Source organism: Schistocerca nitens, chromosome 8, assembly GCF_023898315.1.
Source record: "Schistocerca nitens isolate TAMUIC-IGC-003100 chromosome 8, iqSchNite1.1, whole genome shotgun sequence".
Taxonomy (NCBI): Eukaryota; Metazoa; Arthropoda; class Insecta; order Orthoptera; family Acrididae; genus Schistocerca; species Schistocerca nitens.
This window is the reverse complement of record NC_064621.1, coordinates 58,261,163-58,280,839: the sequence shown is the minus strand read 5'-3', so window position 1 is coordinate 58,280,839 and position 19,677 is coordinate 58,261,163. Positions and strand designations below refer to the sequence as shown.

The following is a 19,677-nucleotide window of genomic DNA, read 5'->3' as shown; positions in this document are numbered from 1 at the left end:
AACCTAACTAACCTAAGGACAGCACACAACACCCAGCCATCACGAGGCAGAGAAAATCCCTGACCCCGCCGGGAATCGAACCCGGGAACCCGGGCGTGGGAAGCGAGAACGCTACCGCACGACCACGAGATGCGGGCAATAATGGTTCAAATGGCTCCGAGCACTATGGGACTTAACTTCTCAGGTCATCAGTCCCCTAGAACTAAGAACTACTTAAACCTAACTAATCTAAGGACGTCACACACATCCATGGCAGAGGCAGGATTCGAACCTGCGACCGTAGCGGTCACGCGGTTCCAAACTGAAGCGCCTAGAACTGCACGGCCACAACGGCCGGCGCAGTGAATAAGGGAGCAGGGAATATTATAAAATCATGTGATTAAGAATCAAGGCAGGAAAGTAAAACAAGGCTATCTTCTCACTGCCTAGTATGCTGGCGTATCTGTACGATCTGTTACAAAAATTTAGAAAGGGATAATCTCCACAGGTGTGATCCCTTTGTGCTCCTCGTAAAAAGATCTGAAGTATAGAAGTCTCACTGTGAATACTCTGATATCGATGTAATAATGTAATATGACACACTGTACTACATGCGTGTGAACATCACATTTCCACAGCAATCTAGAAACAGTGGAAAAGCAGTCACAAATAACAATGTTTTAATTGGTTCCCCTTGATGAGAAAAAGCATTTCAATTGTTGCATGCACATTATCAGCATTACTAAACTAATTATACAACAGGCTACACAAATGAAGAAAATGGTCGGTATTATTACGAAAGTAGGAATGTTATGATTAGATATATTTAATTTGTTGAAATGTACTGCTGACCAAGGCAGACCTACTTTCATGACAATGTTTTTGAACTCCAACTCACAAGGCACACATGGCTAGTTTGTGCATTCCTGTCGCACGCATTATCCTCCGCTGCTGACAAAACACTGACCATTGTGTTGTGCGACAGATCAATTGTTTATTTTTCTCAATAACAACTATTTTATTCGCGATCAGACATTGTCAGTTTGGCAAGCCGTAGGGGAGTAACCAGTATCTGGCATGTGCCTATCATTCCGCCTGAAGGAACGCTCGTCATTATTTTAATACTGCTCAGATCAAGAGAAGGAATAAAATCCTTTGCTAAGTTTCCATTCCAGTCGCTCAGTGTCAAAAATACGATGGGTTACGGGGATTCCACCAAAATTCCAACAGAATTGGCAATCTATTTTTGTGAGAGTTGTTAACCTTTTCTCATTCGAAGAAGCATCGCCGTTTGTGAGTAACGGCCACATTTCTCTTGGTGACTGGTTTAATTGTACTTCCTTTGTCACAGTGTAATTTGCTAAACTCATCTCACAGCAGCTATTGAGACAGAATTCCGAAATGGGTGCCTCATTAAACAAGTAATTGGCAATCACAGAGCTCAATAGCTTACGAGAAACCTCGTAGTGTCGGTTTGCAGTAACATAAAAGACGAAATTTCATGTTTATTTTCTTCGTAAGAAGTTCTTGTTTCGCTAGCTGTCGATAACTCTTAAAAATTAGTCACTGGAATAAAATAAATAGAAAGGGAAGTATAAGTACTGATATATCACCATAGATAAGAACGTTCCGTGTGTGTAAGAGTTGGCAAAACACTCTCCTCCGTGTGCTATCATTCGCCAAACTTTCGTTTCGATGTCTCAAGCGGTTTAGGAGATATGAGAGATGTTGCGAGTATTTCATTCTCGCGGGCGTGAGATCGCAAGTGAGCGCGCTACTACGTGGGATACACTTTCTCGAGATCGGAGGCAGATAGAGACCTCCTCCCAAGTCTACACAAAAATTCAGAATGTTAGCTAAATTTCATACGCAGCGAAATATGGTGTAATAAGCACCAAACTCAAAATCATAGCAACCCCTAATTTTCGTTGCAAACTTTTTGAGTTTTGCGTAGTGTCTTACTAAAATGTGTACATCTCAATAAGAATGGTCATTAGCGAGGTGATGGGCACTTCGTCACGAAGATGACATATAACGCTACAAGTAAGGCAAAAATCGTATATTTTCAGTCAATAGTTTCTGTAAAATCGTCAGTGAAAGATAACAGGTTGTTCGCGCTTCGGTTCTGTCAGCGCAGAGCGTCGCCAGTCAGCGCGTGCGAAGTATGGTGTACGCGGCGCAATATGCACTGGACCAGCGCGACTCGTGCGGCACGTGCGTGTCGCGCTGTAGTGTCGTGTCACGTCACACGTGCTGTACGAGTCTCAATTTGCGCCTAGCCTTAACAGCGTGTATTGAAAACAAATGTGGTTTGCATCCTCATAGTGGCGCTACTAGCACCACTCTTGTGCGGTTGGCTCGAAATTTGAATCGACATCACCTTTCAGACGTAGAAACACACCTACATGTAGAAAGACACCTACCAGTTTTTGTTTATGTCGCACGACTACTTGCTTGCTGCGACCAATACGTAGACAGCTGTTTTATATAGGGTTCCACACTTCTAGAGGTTTGCTTGTAACATCTTCCAATACAACTTATTCTAACACTGCATGTATGAATCTTGTGGGTTGTGTGACGATGAGAGGGGCACATAGCGAGTAGTACGAGGGGCGTTTGAAAAGTCCATGCAAGGCTCGAGAGATGGCATCACCGGTGCGCATCGAGGTCATGTTTAGTTAGTAGCAGCTTTGGAAAGAACGCACACCAAGTTTCAGCCATTTGGTCTGTTTCTTTGTGTCTGACATTCGTGTGAATTAAGGAAGTCGAGTGATTGTCAAAAAATGGACGAAAAAGAATCTCGTGTGGTGATTAAACATTACTTTATGACAGGCAAAACGCCTCAGGAGACTAAAGAGAAGCTTGATAAACATTACGGTGACTCTGCACCTTCGATTAGAACAATTTATAAGTGGTTTCAAAATTTTCGGTGTAGTCATATGGACACAAGTGATGCAGAACGTTCTGGACGCCATGTGGAGGTTACGACTCCAGAAATCATTGATAAAATCCATGATATGGATGACAGAAGAGTTAAGGTGCGTGAGATTGCTAGTGCTGTCGCCATCTCGAATGAACGGGCACTTAATATTTTGTATAAACATTTGGACATGAGAAAGCTATCCGCAAGATGGGTTCCGCGCTTGCTCACGCTTGACCAAAAACGGAATTGTGTGAAGTGTTGCAAGGATGGTTTGCAGGAAGAATCCGCAGCACTTTAAGCGTCGTTTCGTCACTGTGGATGAAACATGGATACATTGCTATACTCCTGAGACCAAATAACAATCTAAACAATGGGTTACCAAGGGATAATCTACACCAAAAAAAGGGAAGACCATTCCTTCGGCCGGAAAGGTTATGGCGACTGTCTTTTGGGATTCGCAAGGGATAATCCTCATCGACTATCTGGAAAAGGGTAAAACTATTACAGGTGAATATTATTCATCGTTATTGGACCGTTTGAAAACCGAGTTGCAAGAAAAACGCCGGCGATAGGACTGCAAAAAAGTCCTTTTCCATCGCGGCAATGCACCAGCATACACCTCAGCAGTTGTAGTCGCAAAATTAATGGAAATAGGATTCCAACTCATTTCACATCCCACCTATTCTCCAGACGTGGCTCCCTCGGACTTCTATTTGTTCCCCAGTTTTAAGAAATGGCTGGCGGGACAAAGATTTTATTCACACAAGGAGGTGATTGCAGCAACTAATAGCTATTTTGTAGACTTGGACAATTCCTATTATTCGGAAGGCATCAACAAATTAGAACAGCGATGGACGAAGTGTTTAAGTCTAAAAGGAAACTATGTCGAACAATAAAAAAACATTTACCTCAAACACGTGAGTAGTTTTTATTTTTGCACGGACTTTTCAAACGCCCCTCGTACCAAGGGGGCCGCAATCCTGAAGTCCCCATCCGGCGGACGGATCACCGTCAACAGTATCATATGGTCTCACCTCATGACAGACTGTGGACACGTTTGGTATTAAAAGCAGTACATGGGCGCAAAATCTGGTAGAAGGAATTTTATGCCAACGCCTCTCCTCCCCTTCCCAACCAGGTACTGGCAATAAAATTTTTTCCACCATCAGATTCGAACCAATTTACCCCCTGGTAGAAGCGTGGGATAGCGACATTCACCATGGTGGCGGGTACTTCTAGAGGTCGCTGTTGTTGTTGTGGTCTTCAGTTCGGAGACTGGTTTGATGCAGCTCTCCATACTGTGCAAGTTTCCTCATCTCCCAGTACCTACTGCAACATACATCCTTCTGAATCTGTTTAGTGTATTCATATCTTGGTCTCCCTCTACGATTTTTACCCTCTGCGCTGCCCTCAAATACTAAATTGGTGATCCGTTGATGCCTCAGAATATGTCATACCAATCGATCCCTTATTCTAGTCAAGTTGTGCCACAAATTTCTCTTTCCCCTATTCTATTCAGTACCTTCTCATTAGTTATGTGATCTATCCATCTAATCTTCAGCATCCTTCTGTAGCACCACATTTCGAAAGCTTCTATTCTCTCTTTGTCTAAAGTATTTATCGTCCACGTTTCACTTCCATACATGGCTACACTCCATACAAATTCTTTCAGAAAAGACTACCTGACACTTAAATCTATATTCGATGTTAACAAATTTCTCTTCTTCAGAAACGCTTTCCTTGCCATTGCCAGTCTACATTTTATATCCTCTCTACTTCGATCATCATTAGTTATTTTCCTCCCCAAATAGCAAAACTCATTTACTACTTTAAGTGTCTCATTTCCTAATCTAATACCCTCAGCATCACTCGATTTAATTCGACTACATTCCATTATCCTCGTTTTGCTTTGGTTGATGTTCATCTTATATCCTCCTTTCAAGACACTGTCCATTCCGTTCAGCTGCTCTTCCAGGTCCTTTGCTGTCTCTGACAGAATTACAATGTCATCGGCAAACCTCAAAGTTTTTATTTCTTCTCCATAGATTTTAATTCCTATTCCCAATTTTTGTTTTGAGGTTGTAGAGGGGAATTTAGTAGATCAAGTTTTACATCGAAGCCCATGTCCAAAAACGTCATCCAACGACGCTAAAGAACGTCAAAGTTACATTTGCCAGAACCTGTAATTCTTTTTGTATACAGAGTGAACCCGTGACGATGTTTCTCTATGATTTTAGGATAGCCAACTTTCAGAGGTGGTAGTATGGACGAAAAGAAGAAAAGATGTCCTCCAGACTTGAGCTCTAAAATGCATAGGCTGAAGAGCTATGAGCCCTTGTTCAGTAGAGGAGTACTGTTTCACAGTATCGAAGATGAACGAGAGGCCACAGCTCCTCAGGGTATGCATTTTAGAGCCCATATTTAAGGACATTTTTTCTTGTTTTCCTCCTTACTACCAGCACTGAAAGTTGTCTATCCTACAATCATAGTACCAACAGTACAGCTATAAGTATTCCATTGTCAGACGTATCAGAACGGGTTTCGCGTATAACGTGCTATTCGTTTCCGGTACAGAGGCCCTTACTTTAAATTGATATACTTCTCCTTCGCCATCTTCATAGAAAGTGGGTAACGTCCTCACGGAAACACCATGTACAGGGTGTTTCAAAAATGACCGGTATATTTGAAACGGCAATAAAAACTAAACGAGCAGCGATAGAAATACACCGTTTGTTGCAATATGCTTGGGGCAACAGTACATTTTCAGGCAGACAAACTTTCGAAATTACAGTAGTTACAATTTTCAACAACAGATGGCGCTGCGGTCTGGGAAACTCTATAGTACGATATTTTCCACATATCCACCATGCGTAGCAATAATATGGCGTAGTCTCTGAATGAAATTACCCGAAACCTTTGACAACGTGTCTGGCGGAATGGCTTCACATGCAGATGAGATGTACTGCTTCAGCTGTTCAATTGTTTCTGGATTCTGGCGGTACACCTGGTCTTTCAAGTGTCCCCACAGAAAGAAGTCACAGGGGTTCATGTCTGGCGAATAGGGAGGCCAATCCACGCCGCCTCCTGTATGTTTCGGATAGCCGAAAGCAATCACACGATCATCGAAATATTCATTCAGGAAATTAAAGACGTCGGCCGTGCGATGTGGCCGGGCACCATCTTGCATAAACCACGAGGTGTTCGCAGTGTCGTCTAAGGCAGTTTGTACCGCCACAAATTCACGAAGAATGTCCAGATAGCGTGATGCAGTAATCGTTTCGGATCTGAAAAATGGGCCAATGATTCCTTTGGAAGAAATGGCGGCCCAAACCAGTACTTTTTGAGGATGCAGGGACGATGGGACTGCAACACGGGGCTTTTCGGTTCCCCATATGCGCCAGTTCTGTTTATTGACGAAGCCGTCCAGGTAAAAATAAGCTTCGTCAGTAAACCAAATGCTGCCCACATGCATATCGCCGTCATCAATCCTGTGCACTATATCGTTAGCGAATGTCTCTCGTGCAGCAATGGTAGCGGCGCTGAGGGGTTGCCGCGTTTGAATTTTGTATGGATAGAGCTGTAAACTCTGGCGCATGAGACGATACGTGGACGTTGGCGTCATTTGGACCGCAGCTGCAACACGGCGAACGGAAACCCGAGGCCGCTGTTGGATCACCTGCTGCACTAGCTGCGCGTTGCCCTCTGTGGTTGCCGTACGCGGTCGCCCTACCTTTCCAGCACGTTCATCTGTCACGTTTCCAGTCCGTTGAAATTTTTCAAACAGATCCTTTATTGTATCGCTTTTCGGTCCTTTGGTTACATTAAACCTCCGTTGAAAACTTCGTCTTGTTGCAACACCACTGTGTTCTCGGCGGTGGAATTCCAACACCAGAAAAATCCTCTGTTCTAAGGAATAAACCATGTTGTCTACAGCACACTTGCACGTTGGGAACAGCACACGCTTACAGCAGAAAGACGACGTACAGAATGGCGCACCCACAGACTGCGTTGTCTTCTATATCTTTCACATCACTTGCAGCGCCATCTGTTGTTGAAAATTGTAACTACTGTAATTTCGAAAGTTTGTCTGCCTGAAAATGTACTGTTGTCCCAAGCATATTGCAACAAACGGTGTATTTCTATCGCTGCTCGTTTAGTTTTTATTGCCGTTTCAAATATACCGGTCATTTTTGAAACACCCTGTATATACATACGTTTAGAGACTCTGGCACCTACGACTTTGACGCTCTGTAGCGTCCTTAGATGACTTTTCCGAACATGGGTTCCTGTGCAAAACTTGATCTACTAAGTCCCCTCTACAACCTCTAGAAGGATGTAACATGAATTGTGGAACACCATGTACTTCTATATTCCTCAGTTCATACTGACCTGCGGATACTTGTAAGTAGACTTTGGCTGGAATAATTGGTGTCTATCTTCAAGCGTCTGTCAGTTCATGTGCTTCATCTTCTCCTTGAATCTCTTCCATGAGCCAAACAAGCTTGTCTTCGACTGGCAAAAAAAGCTAATCATATATTCGTATTTTCAGAAAAGTTTCTTATTGCCAGTCTGCATTATACATCCTCTTCCTCTCTGCCATTGTCAGTTATTTTGCTGCCAAAAAATTCATCTAATGCTTTTAGTGACGCATTTCCTAATCTGTCACAACAACCTGCCTCTATTCGACTACGTTCTATTTCCCTTGTTTTACTTTTTTTGACGTTCATATTAAAACCTCTTTCAGAAGACTCAGAAAATTTTCCGTTCAGTTGATCTTCCGATCCTTATCTGTCCTTAACGTATCTACAATGACATCAGCAAATCTTGAAGTTTTTTTCTTCTCCCTCAGCTTCAATGGGTTTTCAAATTTCACTTTCGCTTGCCTTGCACTTGGTCTTTGTACAGACTGGGTAACACGACTGTTTACAACGCTGTTTCGCTTCCTTCTCTATTACTACTTCCATTTCACGTCTCTTTCCCGTGGAATAGAAATATCTAATTTCAGTTACGATATTTCTCCGGTTTCATCTTTTTTGGAAGGAAGAAAAACGATAGCAATTACTACAACAATTTGATGTTTTATCTGTCACTGTAAATGATTTTATTTTCATTCTTGTAAGAAATATTTATTTGCAAACTGCCTCCCTCGTCACGACGCCCCTTAAGGCGTCTTGTAGCCGAGTGTGTTAATCTCACTTGTTTTTTTTTCTTTGCAGGCATTATTGCGAATGGATCGCCACTTTCCCTATGATCTCAGGCTGAAGCGCGTAGAAGAACTCATATCAGAGGCAAGTAACATCGAAAATATTGCTAAAAACTGTGTTTTCTTTTCAGACAAATAGTCTATGAGCTTTTAACACCTCATGTCATAGACTGTTGCAATACGACGTTCTCCAGTTCCATATATATACTGTATATTAGACTGTTCGAGAGTTTGCTCATAGTTGTGGAAATTGTACAATACTGGATGTGAATTTGATCACTGTATGTACGTTGCAAATGTGCTTGAATGTCTAGAAATTTCTTCCCGTATACAAAAGCAGTTTATTTATTCGTCTATTACAGACCACTAGTTTCGACATATATACGTTTTTCTCTGCTGAGCGTACTACAAATTAAGAATCTTTTCAGGAGTCGCGCTTCGCTTTATCTGTAAAGCATCATCATTCGTAATTATGTGAACATTTTACAAACAAAATCTGTTATTAAATTTTGATACCTATAGTGTAAAAATCTTTTTTGCTTAACAATATTATGTTTTATAAACGTTTCTTTCAACATTTATTACTCCTTTTCACTTGTTCTGAAGAAAACTGATTATTTCTGTGTTGCTATCAGTGGTTGTAGTCGAAAAGAAAGCTTGATAGCTTTGTACAATCTGAAAAAAATGAAAAAGAAAAATGAAATTAATTACTGGATTTCGTTTTTTTGCTCTTCGCTTTACCTCGCAAAATTTAACACAAGTTCACTTCATACAAATTCTGCTACAGTTGTTCTAGTTTTCGCTAAGTACTGTATTGTTGTGAATCCAATTGTTTTTAAATGTGTTGGTCATATTGCGAATCCAGTATTAGTAAGTTCATTTTTGTATCTGTGTGTGCGTGGGGGCGGGGTGGTGGTGAGGGGGTGAGAAGGGGGGCATGGTATGAAGAGACAAATAGCCAGCTCTCTTCAAACGAGTTAAAAGAGTCAATTGATGCCGTAAGTAACGTATACAGAACATAGTTCATTTAAGCAAAAGCTTTGTATAGGAATCAAAATGTAAAACATCTCATGTGTGCAAAAGTCTAAAAAATGACCAGTGATGGTCCTTAGAAGTAAGCCGAGACCTGTCAGGCGAAAGCCTTGCTCACAGTACGCTTAAGACAGAAAAACTAAAGAAATAATACTTGTTCTACAGCAGTTTCTTCTGAAGATGGGTAATCATATTATAGATTTCATTTTCAAAGCCTCACGATGGTATGTTTACTATAGTCAAAAGGTAGCGTCGAGTAGCTACAGAGATAACACTGTTGGCAAACTATACAAATCATTCACTTTCACTGCATACTTTACGACGTGATTCAGCAACGTGTTCATAATAATGCATAGGCTGTAAATAAATGCAGCCAATGTAGAGGTTACAACAGTTTCCACGCGCCCTTTTCAGGCGTCTGCATCACTTGCTGCTAGAAGTTTAATCTCTAAGTTTAAATCTTTGCTAACAATAGTGGACATTCATTCTTACAAGCATATCAATGACTGTAAATTAAAATATATTGTTGGAAACGAAAATGTGAAACGATGGGGATACTCAGACATTTATCCAAGAGAGGGAAGTTTATAAAATTTTAATTTTTGGTGTAACTGATTCGGTGAGTCAGAGAAAGTGACGTGTCTCAAGAATAAAATTTATCAGGAACTATACAAAGTCTGTGAAAGGTATCCACTTAATTTCCTCAACCAAAAATTATCTTCATTGCTAAATGGTAAATAAATTTCAGTAGTTGAATGCGAAGTATCTCTATACTATTAATATCAATACGAATGCCAAGTTTTTGATTCAGAGATCTGAAACTATATACCCTTCTCAAGTTTAAGGACAGACGTAGGGCAAAATGCATTCTTATACTTAAACATATATATCTCCAAAAATATTACAGCTAGAATAGTACAACTTGATACTACGAGTACTATGCACAACATAATGCTTGATATTCTGTGCAACTTTTATTCGAAAATGCGTTTGGACATACATTTAGAAGGATTTGAATTTTTAAATATCATCGTTTTTATAATGTAGATTTTCTCGTATATTAATCAAACAATAAAACTGGAATTGCACAGTTTACAAGAGGCTAATAAAACGTACTGAACAGATTTTTGTTTAAGGTCATAGATGCTTTGAAATTAATGATTCAGTTTTGTGTTACCTGCGACTGCTCTATTTTTCTCACATTGTGATGGAGAATTTAAAAAAAAAAACGGAAAAATGCTACACAGGATTATTCAGTAAGTAATTCTTAAGAGCTATGGCAAATTTCAGGTTGTTAACTTTTATAGTTCCTGAGAAAAGGTATATTATAGCTCAAAAAAGTCAGCTTACGGCAATTCGCAGTACAGTATTGCTGTACCTCTAGTGACTAATGCTCTCCACATACATAACCTTTATTCTCTTCCTGGTCTTCCAGGAGTAGTCACTTCCCCTGCCTCCTTTGCCTAGCCAACTTTTGCATTTTTTTCTTCTGCTGCCTGAGCTTTGCTCAGTCGCACTTCGCTTCATCGATGCTCTTATGAATTTACCTGGATTGAAGCCTTGTCTCTAAAGGCACTTAATCCTACGTACATTTATACTACCGAAAACTGGACAGGCATTACATTAAGCTATCTTCACAACAACTGTGGACACAAATACTGTTTTTGGACAACGCATCCATATAAGGTGATTGTAGCTCTCGTTCGTATTCTGTGTTTTCCCATGTACACATTTTTTCAGCAGTTCAGGATTTGCTAGGTACGTGAAGGTTGGTTTTAGAACGTCTAAAACAGCAAGCGACAAATCATGTGTGTTGGAGTACGGCTTTTCACTGTTCACAAAGGGTGTTACGAAACTGTGGAAACTTCTTGGCCAGGTGACTTAAATTTCTCACGCGCCCTTTCCCCTGCTGTGGCTAGAGGCACCGAACAGGTAGGTTCAGGTAGGCAGTTTTTTCCTCCTCTTTGGCCGAAAGCATTGTCTGTACACCTGTGTGAAAAATTCTTGGAAGCAGCATTCTGTTCTCCGAGATGTTTATAGTACGCACTGTTAAAAAAATTATGTTGTAAACAAAGGAACAAGCAAAGATAATCTTTCTCCCAGGCTTCTAGTCTCATCTGCAGTTCGTTTCAATTTTGTGAACGAAAATTTACCGCACCAAAAATTTCTAGTTTTCTCGGGGTGTCGATAACAGCATGGAAAGATTGGCCATGGCAGGCACAGATGCCCAAACTAAGTTTTTCAAAACATATTTCCAGCCAGAATTCGATTATGAAACTTTACGATGTTATTCTTAAAGAATCAATCTAATAAATTACGCAATTAAACAAAAATTCGAATATTATCACAATTCTGGCCTACCCTTAAAAACAGGATATCCAAGTTATTTTGTTCACATACCAATAATGACTGGTTGACAATGAAAATTATAAATTTGAAACAGAAATTAAACTATTTGACACTACAATTAGTGAATTAGTTTCTAGCTTCTCAGTGCTGAGTTGAAGTTCACTAGAGATAAAAAGGGTTCTAGAACCCAAAGTCGAGTAATCGCACGAAATAACAAACACTTCAGATGTAGCAGTCTGGTAAGAATCCAAGTCCAAAATCCATGGCCGGTTTTGACCGTTATTTGGGTGACGTCATAAGCTGCTATACGGTTCACAGTGCAGCTGCACGGCCGATGCGGGTCCCTCTACGCTGGCCAGCCGCAGTAGTTCGGTGGAGGGCACAACCGGCCGTGTTGCCGTGTCTGTCAGCGATTGTGCTGCATCAGATATCGATGTCCGTGTCGGGATCTAAGACCCCTTTAGGCTGGAATAAAAGAACGAAACTCCTCCCGAAAAGGCCATGAAGGCCCAATGAAACCGACCGGCCGCCGTGTTATCCTCAGCCCATAAGCGTCGCTGGATGCGGATATGGAGTGGCATGTGGTTAGCACACCGCTCTCCCGGCCGTATGTCAGTTTTCGAGATCAGAGCCGCTACTTCTCAATCAGTTTGCCTCACAAGGGCTGAGTGCATCCCGCTTGCCAACAGCGCTCGGCAGACCGATGGTAACCCATCCAAGTACAGGCTCAGCCCGACAGCGCTTAACATCGGTGATCTGACGGAAATTGGTGTTACCACGGCGGCAAGGCCGTTGGCGTTAGGCTGGATTGCAGCAGAAAAAAGAAAAAAAACGGAATGACAAAATTTTCTTAGATATTAACGGAACTAACCAGCAAAAAACTGCCATATAAATACGAGTAATACTTCTGAATGTTGAGAAACAGGAGATAAAAAAAAAGCTTTGATGCCATCTACAAAGTCTGATTTGCTTACAGAACGTCAAGTCTGGACATGTTAATGGATGAATTGCCTTATTTTCTGGGCTTTTCCTCCTTCTTCTACTATGGAATACATTTATTTCGTTTCTCCATTCTTTCCTTCCACATTTCTCACATCAGCTACCAGCATTACTCTCCTATTTCTTCTGTCCAAGTGGTTCCTGTGTTCTTCTGGGATTTTTCGTGGAAATCTTTGGAATCTTTAAATTTCTTTGTGAGTGACAGTCTCTGCTCAGTATCTTGTCGATAAACTCGCACTTTGTCAATGTCGCTTGCAACTTCTTTGTACTATGTATTGTTCATTTTTAATTTATCGAAATAAGTGTAAAGTCTTTTTGTTAGTATGTTCGTCCTTTACATGTCGCTATTGTGCTGTGGCTATTGTGATGTCTTCTAACTGTGTTTGCTCTTTAACTGTTCTCAAAATTTTTCTTATTATGTTTCTTTGTGTCAGTTACAGAGTCTCTATCGTCGCCTTTTCGTTTACAATCACACATTCTGTTGAAAAAAGTGTTTTTGAGCAAATTGCTGTAGAGTAGTGTCTTAGTTCAGCGTTGAATGATGTTGATTTCTTATTATAAATTTCCTCAATGAGATAGTACGCTATTTTCATCTTATTATCACTTACTTCAGTGGCTTCTTTCTCCAAAATGTCTTATTCACTTTCTTCTCCTAGTCACTTGAATTTATTACTTGTCTCAATTGTTCTATATTTAGTTTCTATTATCTTGTGGCCTACCTTAACGTTGTGATAAACTCGGTTTCCTCAAAGGAAATTTATATGTCAGCTTTTTCAGCTTGATTTTTTTCAGCAGTTCTCTCTATATTGTGGCTGTTTCCAGGAGTCCGAAAAACTACCTAGGTCGTTTGCAAACGCTAGGCCGTCTATTTGTAAGTTGTCCCTTTTGTAACTTAATGTAGCTCCCTCACTGATTTGGATTTTTCCTAATGGCGTTCTCCTATGCCCTAAAAATTTTTTATAGAACACAATGAGCAATGGTGAGAGACCTTATCCTTAACACTTGTAAAAATTTGATCTCTAAGTTTCATTTTAGAGTTGATGCTTGTTAGCGTTTGCTTCACTGGAGCTGTTGTTTTACTGTCTGAGCCCTGTTCGTTGACAATTTCAAACAGTGACTTTTGTCATACGCTTTTCTGGTATCTGAGAAAGCGTTTATGAAATTTTGGATTCTGTTTTCAGATACATTATTACTTACTTCAAGTCGACAGTCTGCTCCGAACATTATCTACTTTTTCTGCTATTTAATTGACGTTGTTGAACCTGAGAAAATATGTTTTGAAAGCTACATTTTTTTGCATTGTTTGGATAAATTGTAATACAGGGCAAACTTTCGACTCCATAAATGCGGAAACGCCCCAAAACCAGTCCCTATTTGGTAGACGAATTTTACTTCAAACAGGGTAGGACTGGAATAAAAAAGTCTTCATCTCCCCAGTTTTACATACCGGACTGCAGGACGCATAACTTTACTATCGGTTGTTGTTCAGTGTTACACCCAGTAGATACAGTATACAAGAAGATACCACTTCCTGAACATGACACGTTTTCGACATTGAAATTTCCCACTTTTGTCCCCTCTCTTCTCAGTTGATACGTCTGAATCCGTAGACGTACATATACACTGAGGCGACGAAAGTCGTGGGATAGAGATGTGCATATATATACAGATGACACTTGTATTGCATGTACAGGTATAACAGGACAGTGCGCTGGCGAAGCTGTGATTTGTACCCAGGTGGTTCGTGTGATAAAGTTTCCGACGTGATTAGGGCCGCACGGCGGGAAGTAACACACCTTGATCGCGGAATGATAATTGGAGCTAGACGCATGGGGCATTCATTTTTGGAAATCGCTACGAAATTCAGCCTTCCGAGATGCACGGTGTCAAGAGTGTGCCGAGAATACCACATTTCACACAGTAGCTCTCACCACGGACAATGCCGTGGCCGACGAGCTTCACTTCGACCGAGAGCGGCGGCGTTTGCGTAGAGTTGTCGATGCTAACAGACGGGCAACACTGCGTGAAATAACCGCAGATATCAGTGTTGGAGGAACGACGAGCGTATCCATTTGGCGTTACTGGGCTACGGCAGCAGTCAAGCGACGTGAGTGCCTTTGCTAACCGCGTGACGTCACCTGCAACTCCTCTAATGATCTCGTGACGATACCGCTTGGACCTTAAACGACTGAGAAAAAAATGTGGTCTCGTCAGATGAGTCCCGATTTCAGTTGGTAAGAGGTGATGGTAGGGTTCAAGTGTGGCGCAGACCTCACAAAGCTATGGCCCCTAGTTTTCAACAAAGCACTATGCAAGCTGTTGGTGACTCCATAACGTTGTGGCCTGCGTTTACATGGAATGGGCTGGGTCCTCTAGATGTTAGACTACTTGGTGATCACTTGTAGCCATTCATGGACGTCATGTTTCCAAACAATGATGGAATTTTAATGGATGACAGTGCGCCATATCACCGGCCACAATTATTCGCTGTTGGTTTGAAGAACACTGCGCTCGTTTCGAGCGAATGGTTCAGCTTCCCAGGTCGTTCGACGTGGACCCCATCGAACGTTTATGGGGCATAGTCGAGAGGTCAATTGGTGCACAAAATCCTGCGCCAGCAACACTTCCGCAGTTAGGGATGGGTATAAAGGCAACATGACTCAGTATTTCTGCTGAGGACTTCCGACTTGTTGAGTCCATACCACCTACAGCTGCTGCAGTACGCCTCCCAAAAGGAGCCCCGACACGGTATTAGAAGGTATGCCATAACTTCTGTCACCTCAGTGCAGTACATTCCAACAATGGAGCGGCACAGCGACCTTTTTTTTTTTTTTTTTTTTTTTTTTTTTTTTTTTTTTTTTTTTTTTTTTTTTTTTGGTCATCAATCTACTGACTGGTTTGAAGCGGCCCGCCACGAATTCCTATCCTGTGCTAACCTCTTCATCTCAGAAGAGCACTTGCAACCTACGTCCTCAATTATTTGCTTGACGTATTCCAATCTCTGTCTTCCTCTACAGTTTTTGCCCTCTACAGCTCCCTCTAGTACCATGGAAGTCATTCCCTCATGTCTTAGCAGATGTCCTATCATCCTGTCCCTTCTCCTTATCAGTATTTTCCACATATTCCTTTCCTCTCCGATTCTGCGCAGAACCTCCTCATTCCTTACCTTATCAGTCCACCTAATTTTCAACATTTGTCTATAGCACCACATCTCAAATGCTTCGATTCCCTTCTGTTCCGGTTTTCCCACAGTCCATGTTTCACTACCATACAATGCTGTACTCCAGACGTACATCCTCAGAAATTTCTTCCTCAAATTAAGGCCGGTATTTCATATTAGTAGACTTCTCTTGGCCACAAATGCCTTTTTTGCCATAGCGAGTCTGCTTTTGATGTCCTCCTTGCTCCGTCCGTCATTGGTTATTTTACTGCCTAGGTAGCAGAATTCCTTAACTTCATTGACTTCGTGACCATCAATCCTGATGTTAAGTTTCTCGCTGTTCTCATTTCTACTACTTCTCATTACCTTCGTCTTTCTCCGATTTACTCTCAAACCATACTGTGTACTCATTAGACTGTTCAATCCGTTCAGCAGATCATTTAATTCTTCTTCACTTTCACTCAGGATAGCAATGTCATCATCGAATCGTATCATTGATATCCTTTCACCTTTTATTTTAATTCCACTCCTGAACCTTTCTTTTATTTCCATCATTGATTCCTCGATGTACAGATTGAAGAGTAGGGGTGAAAGGCTACAGCCTTGTCTTACACCCTTCTTAATACGAGCACTTCGTTCTTGATCGTCCACTCTTATCATTCCCTCTTGGTTGTTGTACATATTGTATATGACCCGTCTCTCCCTATAGCTTACCCCTACTTTTTTCAGAATCTCGAACAGCTTGCACGATTTTATATTGTCGAACGCTTTTTCCAGGTCGACAAATGCTATGAAAGTGTCTTGATTTTTCTTTAGCCTTGCTTCCATTATTAACCGTAACGTCAGAATTGCCTCTCTCGTCCCTTTCCTTTTCCTAAAGTCAAACTGATCGTCACCTAGCGCATTCTCAATTTTCTTTTCCATTCTTCTGTATATTATTATTGTAAGCAGCTTCGATGCATGAGCTGTTAAGCTGATTGTGCGATAACTCTCGCACTTGTCAGCTCTTGCCGTCTTCGGAATTGTGTGGATGATGCTTTTCCGAAAGTCAGATGGTATATCGCCAGGCTCATATATTCTACACACCAACGTGAATAGTCGATTTGTTGCCACTTCTCCCAATGATTTTAGAAATTCTGATGGAATATTATCTATCCCTTCTGCCTTATTTGACCGTAAGTCCTCCAAAGCTCTTTTAAATTCCGATTCTAATACTGGATCCCCTATCTCTTCTAAATCGACTCCTGTTTCTTCTTCTATCACATCAGACAAATCTTCACCCTCATAGAGGCTTTCAATGTATTCTTTTCACCTATCTGCTATCTCCACTGCATTTAACAGTGGAATTCCCGTTGCACTCTTAATGTTACCACCGTTGTTTTTAATGTCACCAAAGGTTGTTTTGACTTTCCTGTATGCTGCGTCTGTCCTTCCGACAATCATATCTTTTTTGATGTCTTCACATTTTTCCTGCAGCCATTTCGTCTTAGCTTCCCTGCACTTCCTACTTATTTCATTCCTCAGCGACTTGTATTTCTGTATTCCTGATTTTCCCGGAACATGTTTGTACTTCCTCCTTTCATCAATCAACTGAAGTATTTCTTCTGTTACACATGGTTTCTTCGCAGCTACCTTCTTTGTACCTATGTTTTCCTTCCCAACTTCTGTGATGGCCCTTTTTAGAGATGTCCATTCCTCTTCAACTGTGCTGCCTACTGCGCTATTCCTTATTGCTGTATTTACAGCGTTAGAGAACTTCAAACGTATCTCGTCATTCCTTAGTACTTCCGTATCCTACTTCTTTGCGTATTGATTCTTCCTGAGTAATGTCTTGAACTTCAGCCTACTCTTCATCACTACTATATTGTGATCTGAGTCTATATCTGCTCCTGGGTACGCCTTACAATCCAGTATCTGATTTCGGAATCTCTGTCTGACCATGATGTAATCTAATTGAAATCTTCCCGTATCTCCCGGCCTTTTCCAAGTATACCTCCTCCTCTTGTGATTCTTGAACAGGGTATTCGCTATTACTAGCTGAAACTTGTTACAGAACTCAATTAGTCTTTCTCCTCTTTCATTCCTTGTCGCAAGCCCATATTCTTCTGTAACCTTTTCTTCTACTCCTTCCCCTACAACTGCATTCCAGTCGCCCATGACTATTAGATTTTCGTCCCCCTTTACATACTGCATTACCCTTTCAATATCCTCATACACTTTCTCTATCTGTTCATCTTCAGCTTGCGACGTCGGCATGTATACCTGAACTATCGTTGTCGGTGTTGGTCTGCTGTCGATTCTGATTCTAACAACCCGGTCACTGAACTGTTCACAGTAACACACCCTCTGCCCTACCTTCCTATTCATAAGGAATCCTACACCTGTTATACCATTTTCTCCTGCTGTTGATATTACCCGATACTCATCTGACCAGAAATCCTTGTCTTCCTTCCACTTCACTTCACTGACCCCTACTATATCTAGTTGAGCCTTTGCATTTCCCTTTTCAGATTTTCTAGTTTCCCTACCACGTTCAAGCTTCAGACATTCCACGCCCCGACTCGTAGAACGTTATCCTTTCGTAGATTATTCAATCTTTTTCTCATGGTAACCTCCCCCTTGGCAGTCCCCTCCCGGAGATCCGAATGGGGGACTATTCCGGAATCTTTTGCCAACGGAGAGATCATCATGACACTTCTTCAATTACAGGCCACATGTCCTGTGGATACACTTTACGTGTCTTTAATGCTGTGGTTTCCATTGCCTTCTGCATCCTCATGTCGTTGATCATTGCTCATTCTTCCGCCTTTAGGGGCAATTTCCCACCCCTAGGACAAGAGAGTGCCCTGAACCTCTATCCGCTCCTCCGCCCTCTTTGACAAGGCCGTTGGCAGAATGAGGCTGACTTCTTATGCCGGAAGTCTTCGGCCGCCAATGCTGATTATCAAAATTTAGGCAGTGGTGGGGATCGAACCCGGGACCGAAGACGTTTTGATTATGAATCAAAGACGCTACCCCTAGACCACGGGTCTAGAGAGTCCATTACTATAGCTCCGCCGTGTAAAACTGTGACCAGTCTGAGCAAGCCGTCATAGACTTTCTTCATCCTCCGTGAACTAGTTGTGCTGTGTGTGGAGCGGGAGGGTGAGTTCTTAAGGGAATATTGGAGCGGAAGTCAGAATGGTATTACTGCAGACATTTTTATGTAGCAAGGTACAGCAGTCGGTATCCACATTCCAGGACTGTGGAGCGGTTAGTTCGTGTATCTCGATAAGGGCCCTACGAGCAACCGACAGACAAAATATTGACGACCCTATACTGGCATTGTTCTGTAATGGGTCACATCCACCTTGACTGCAGAAGTGGCTTATTAGCATTTAGACAATGATTGCCTGAATTGCAAGAGAAGTTCATAGTGGAGCACAGGACATCGGAATCCTTCCCCACCTCCATGCGGATGCCAATATATGCAAAACAGTCTCGCCAGCTGTAACAGCCCTTCAGCATTGCTGCTGCAACTACAGTGCAGTAGTAGTTGCAACAAACGTAGAATACGAAAAACTATGTCATGTGCAATGAAAATTTAATATTTTCTTTGTATAATATGCAACTTTGTCTTCGACATGTAAACGATTTCTGATGACTCTAGTGACACTTTAGTATTCCCTAACAACAGAACACAACTAAGATTTCCCCTGTAGAGCTCGCAAACCATGACAAAAGTTTGTTCAGTGTCTCTTCAGTAACATATGGTACAGACAGAAACTGAAATAATGGATTATAATGTGTCCCATGACTGGCACTTGAATCCTCTTCTCCTGCTCACTAGACAGGTGTGTTAGCTGCCTAGTAAGCAGCTGACCCGGGTTCAATCCATTACTCAATCTTCTATCTTTATCGAAGATAGGCTCAGTTTGTCTCCAGTAATCTGTAATTCCGTCAGATCAAGAATTTCGGTACATTGCGCTCGAGATTTACCATAAAAAAGATTTTATGTGGGATGTCGCAGGCCATCGTCAGGAGCAATTAGAT

At 41.6% G+C, this 19,677-nt stretch overlaps 1 protein-coding gene across 1 annotated transcript in view; it reads left to right on the top strand.

Moving 5' to 3' along the window:
• LOC126199039 (protein white-like) overlaps window positions 1-19,677 on the top strand; it is a 311,297-nt gene that overhangs the window by 85,351 nt on the left and 206,269 nt on the right. The window contains exon 4 of the mRNA XM_049935743.1: window positions 8,119-8,190. Coding sequence (XP_049791700.1) covers window positions 8,119-8,190 — 72 coding nt within the window. The remainder of the gene's footprint in view (window positions 1-8,118; window positions 8,191-19,677) is intronic.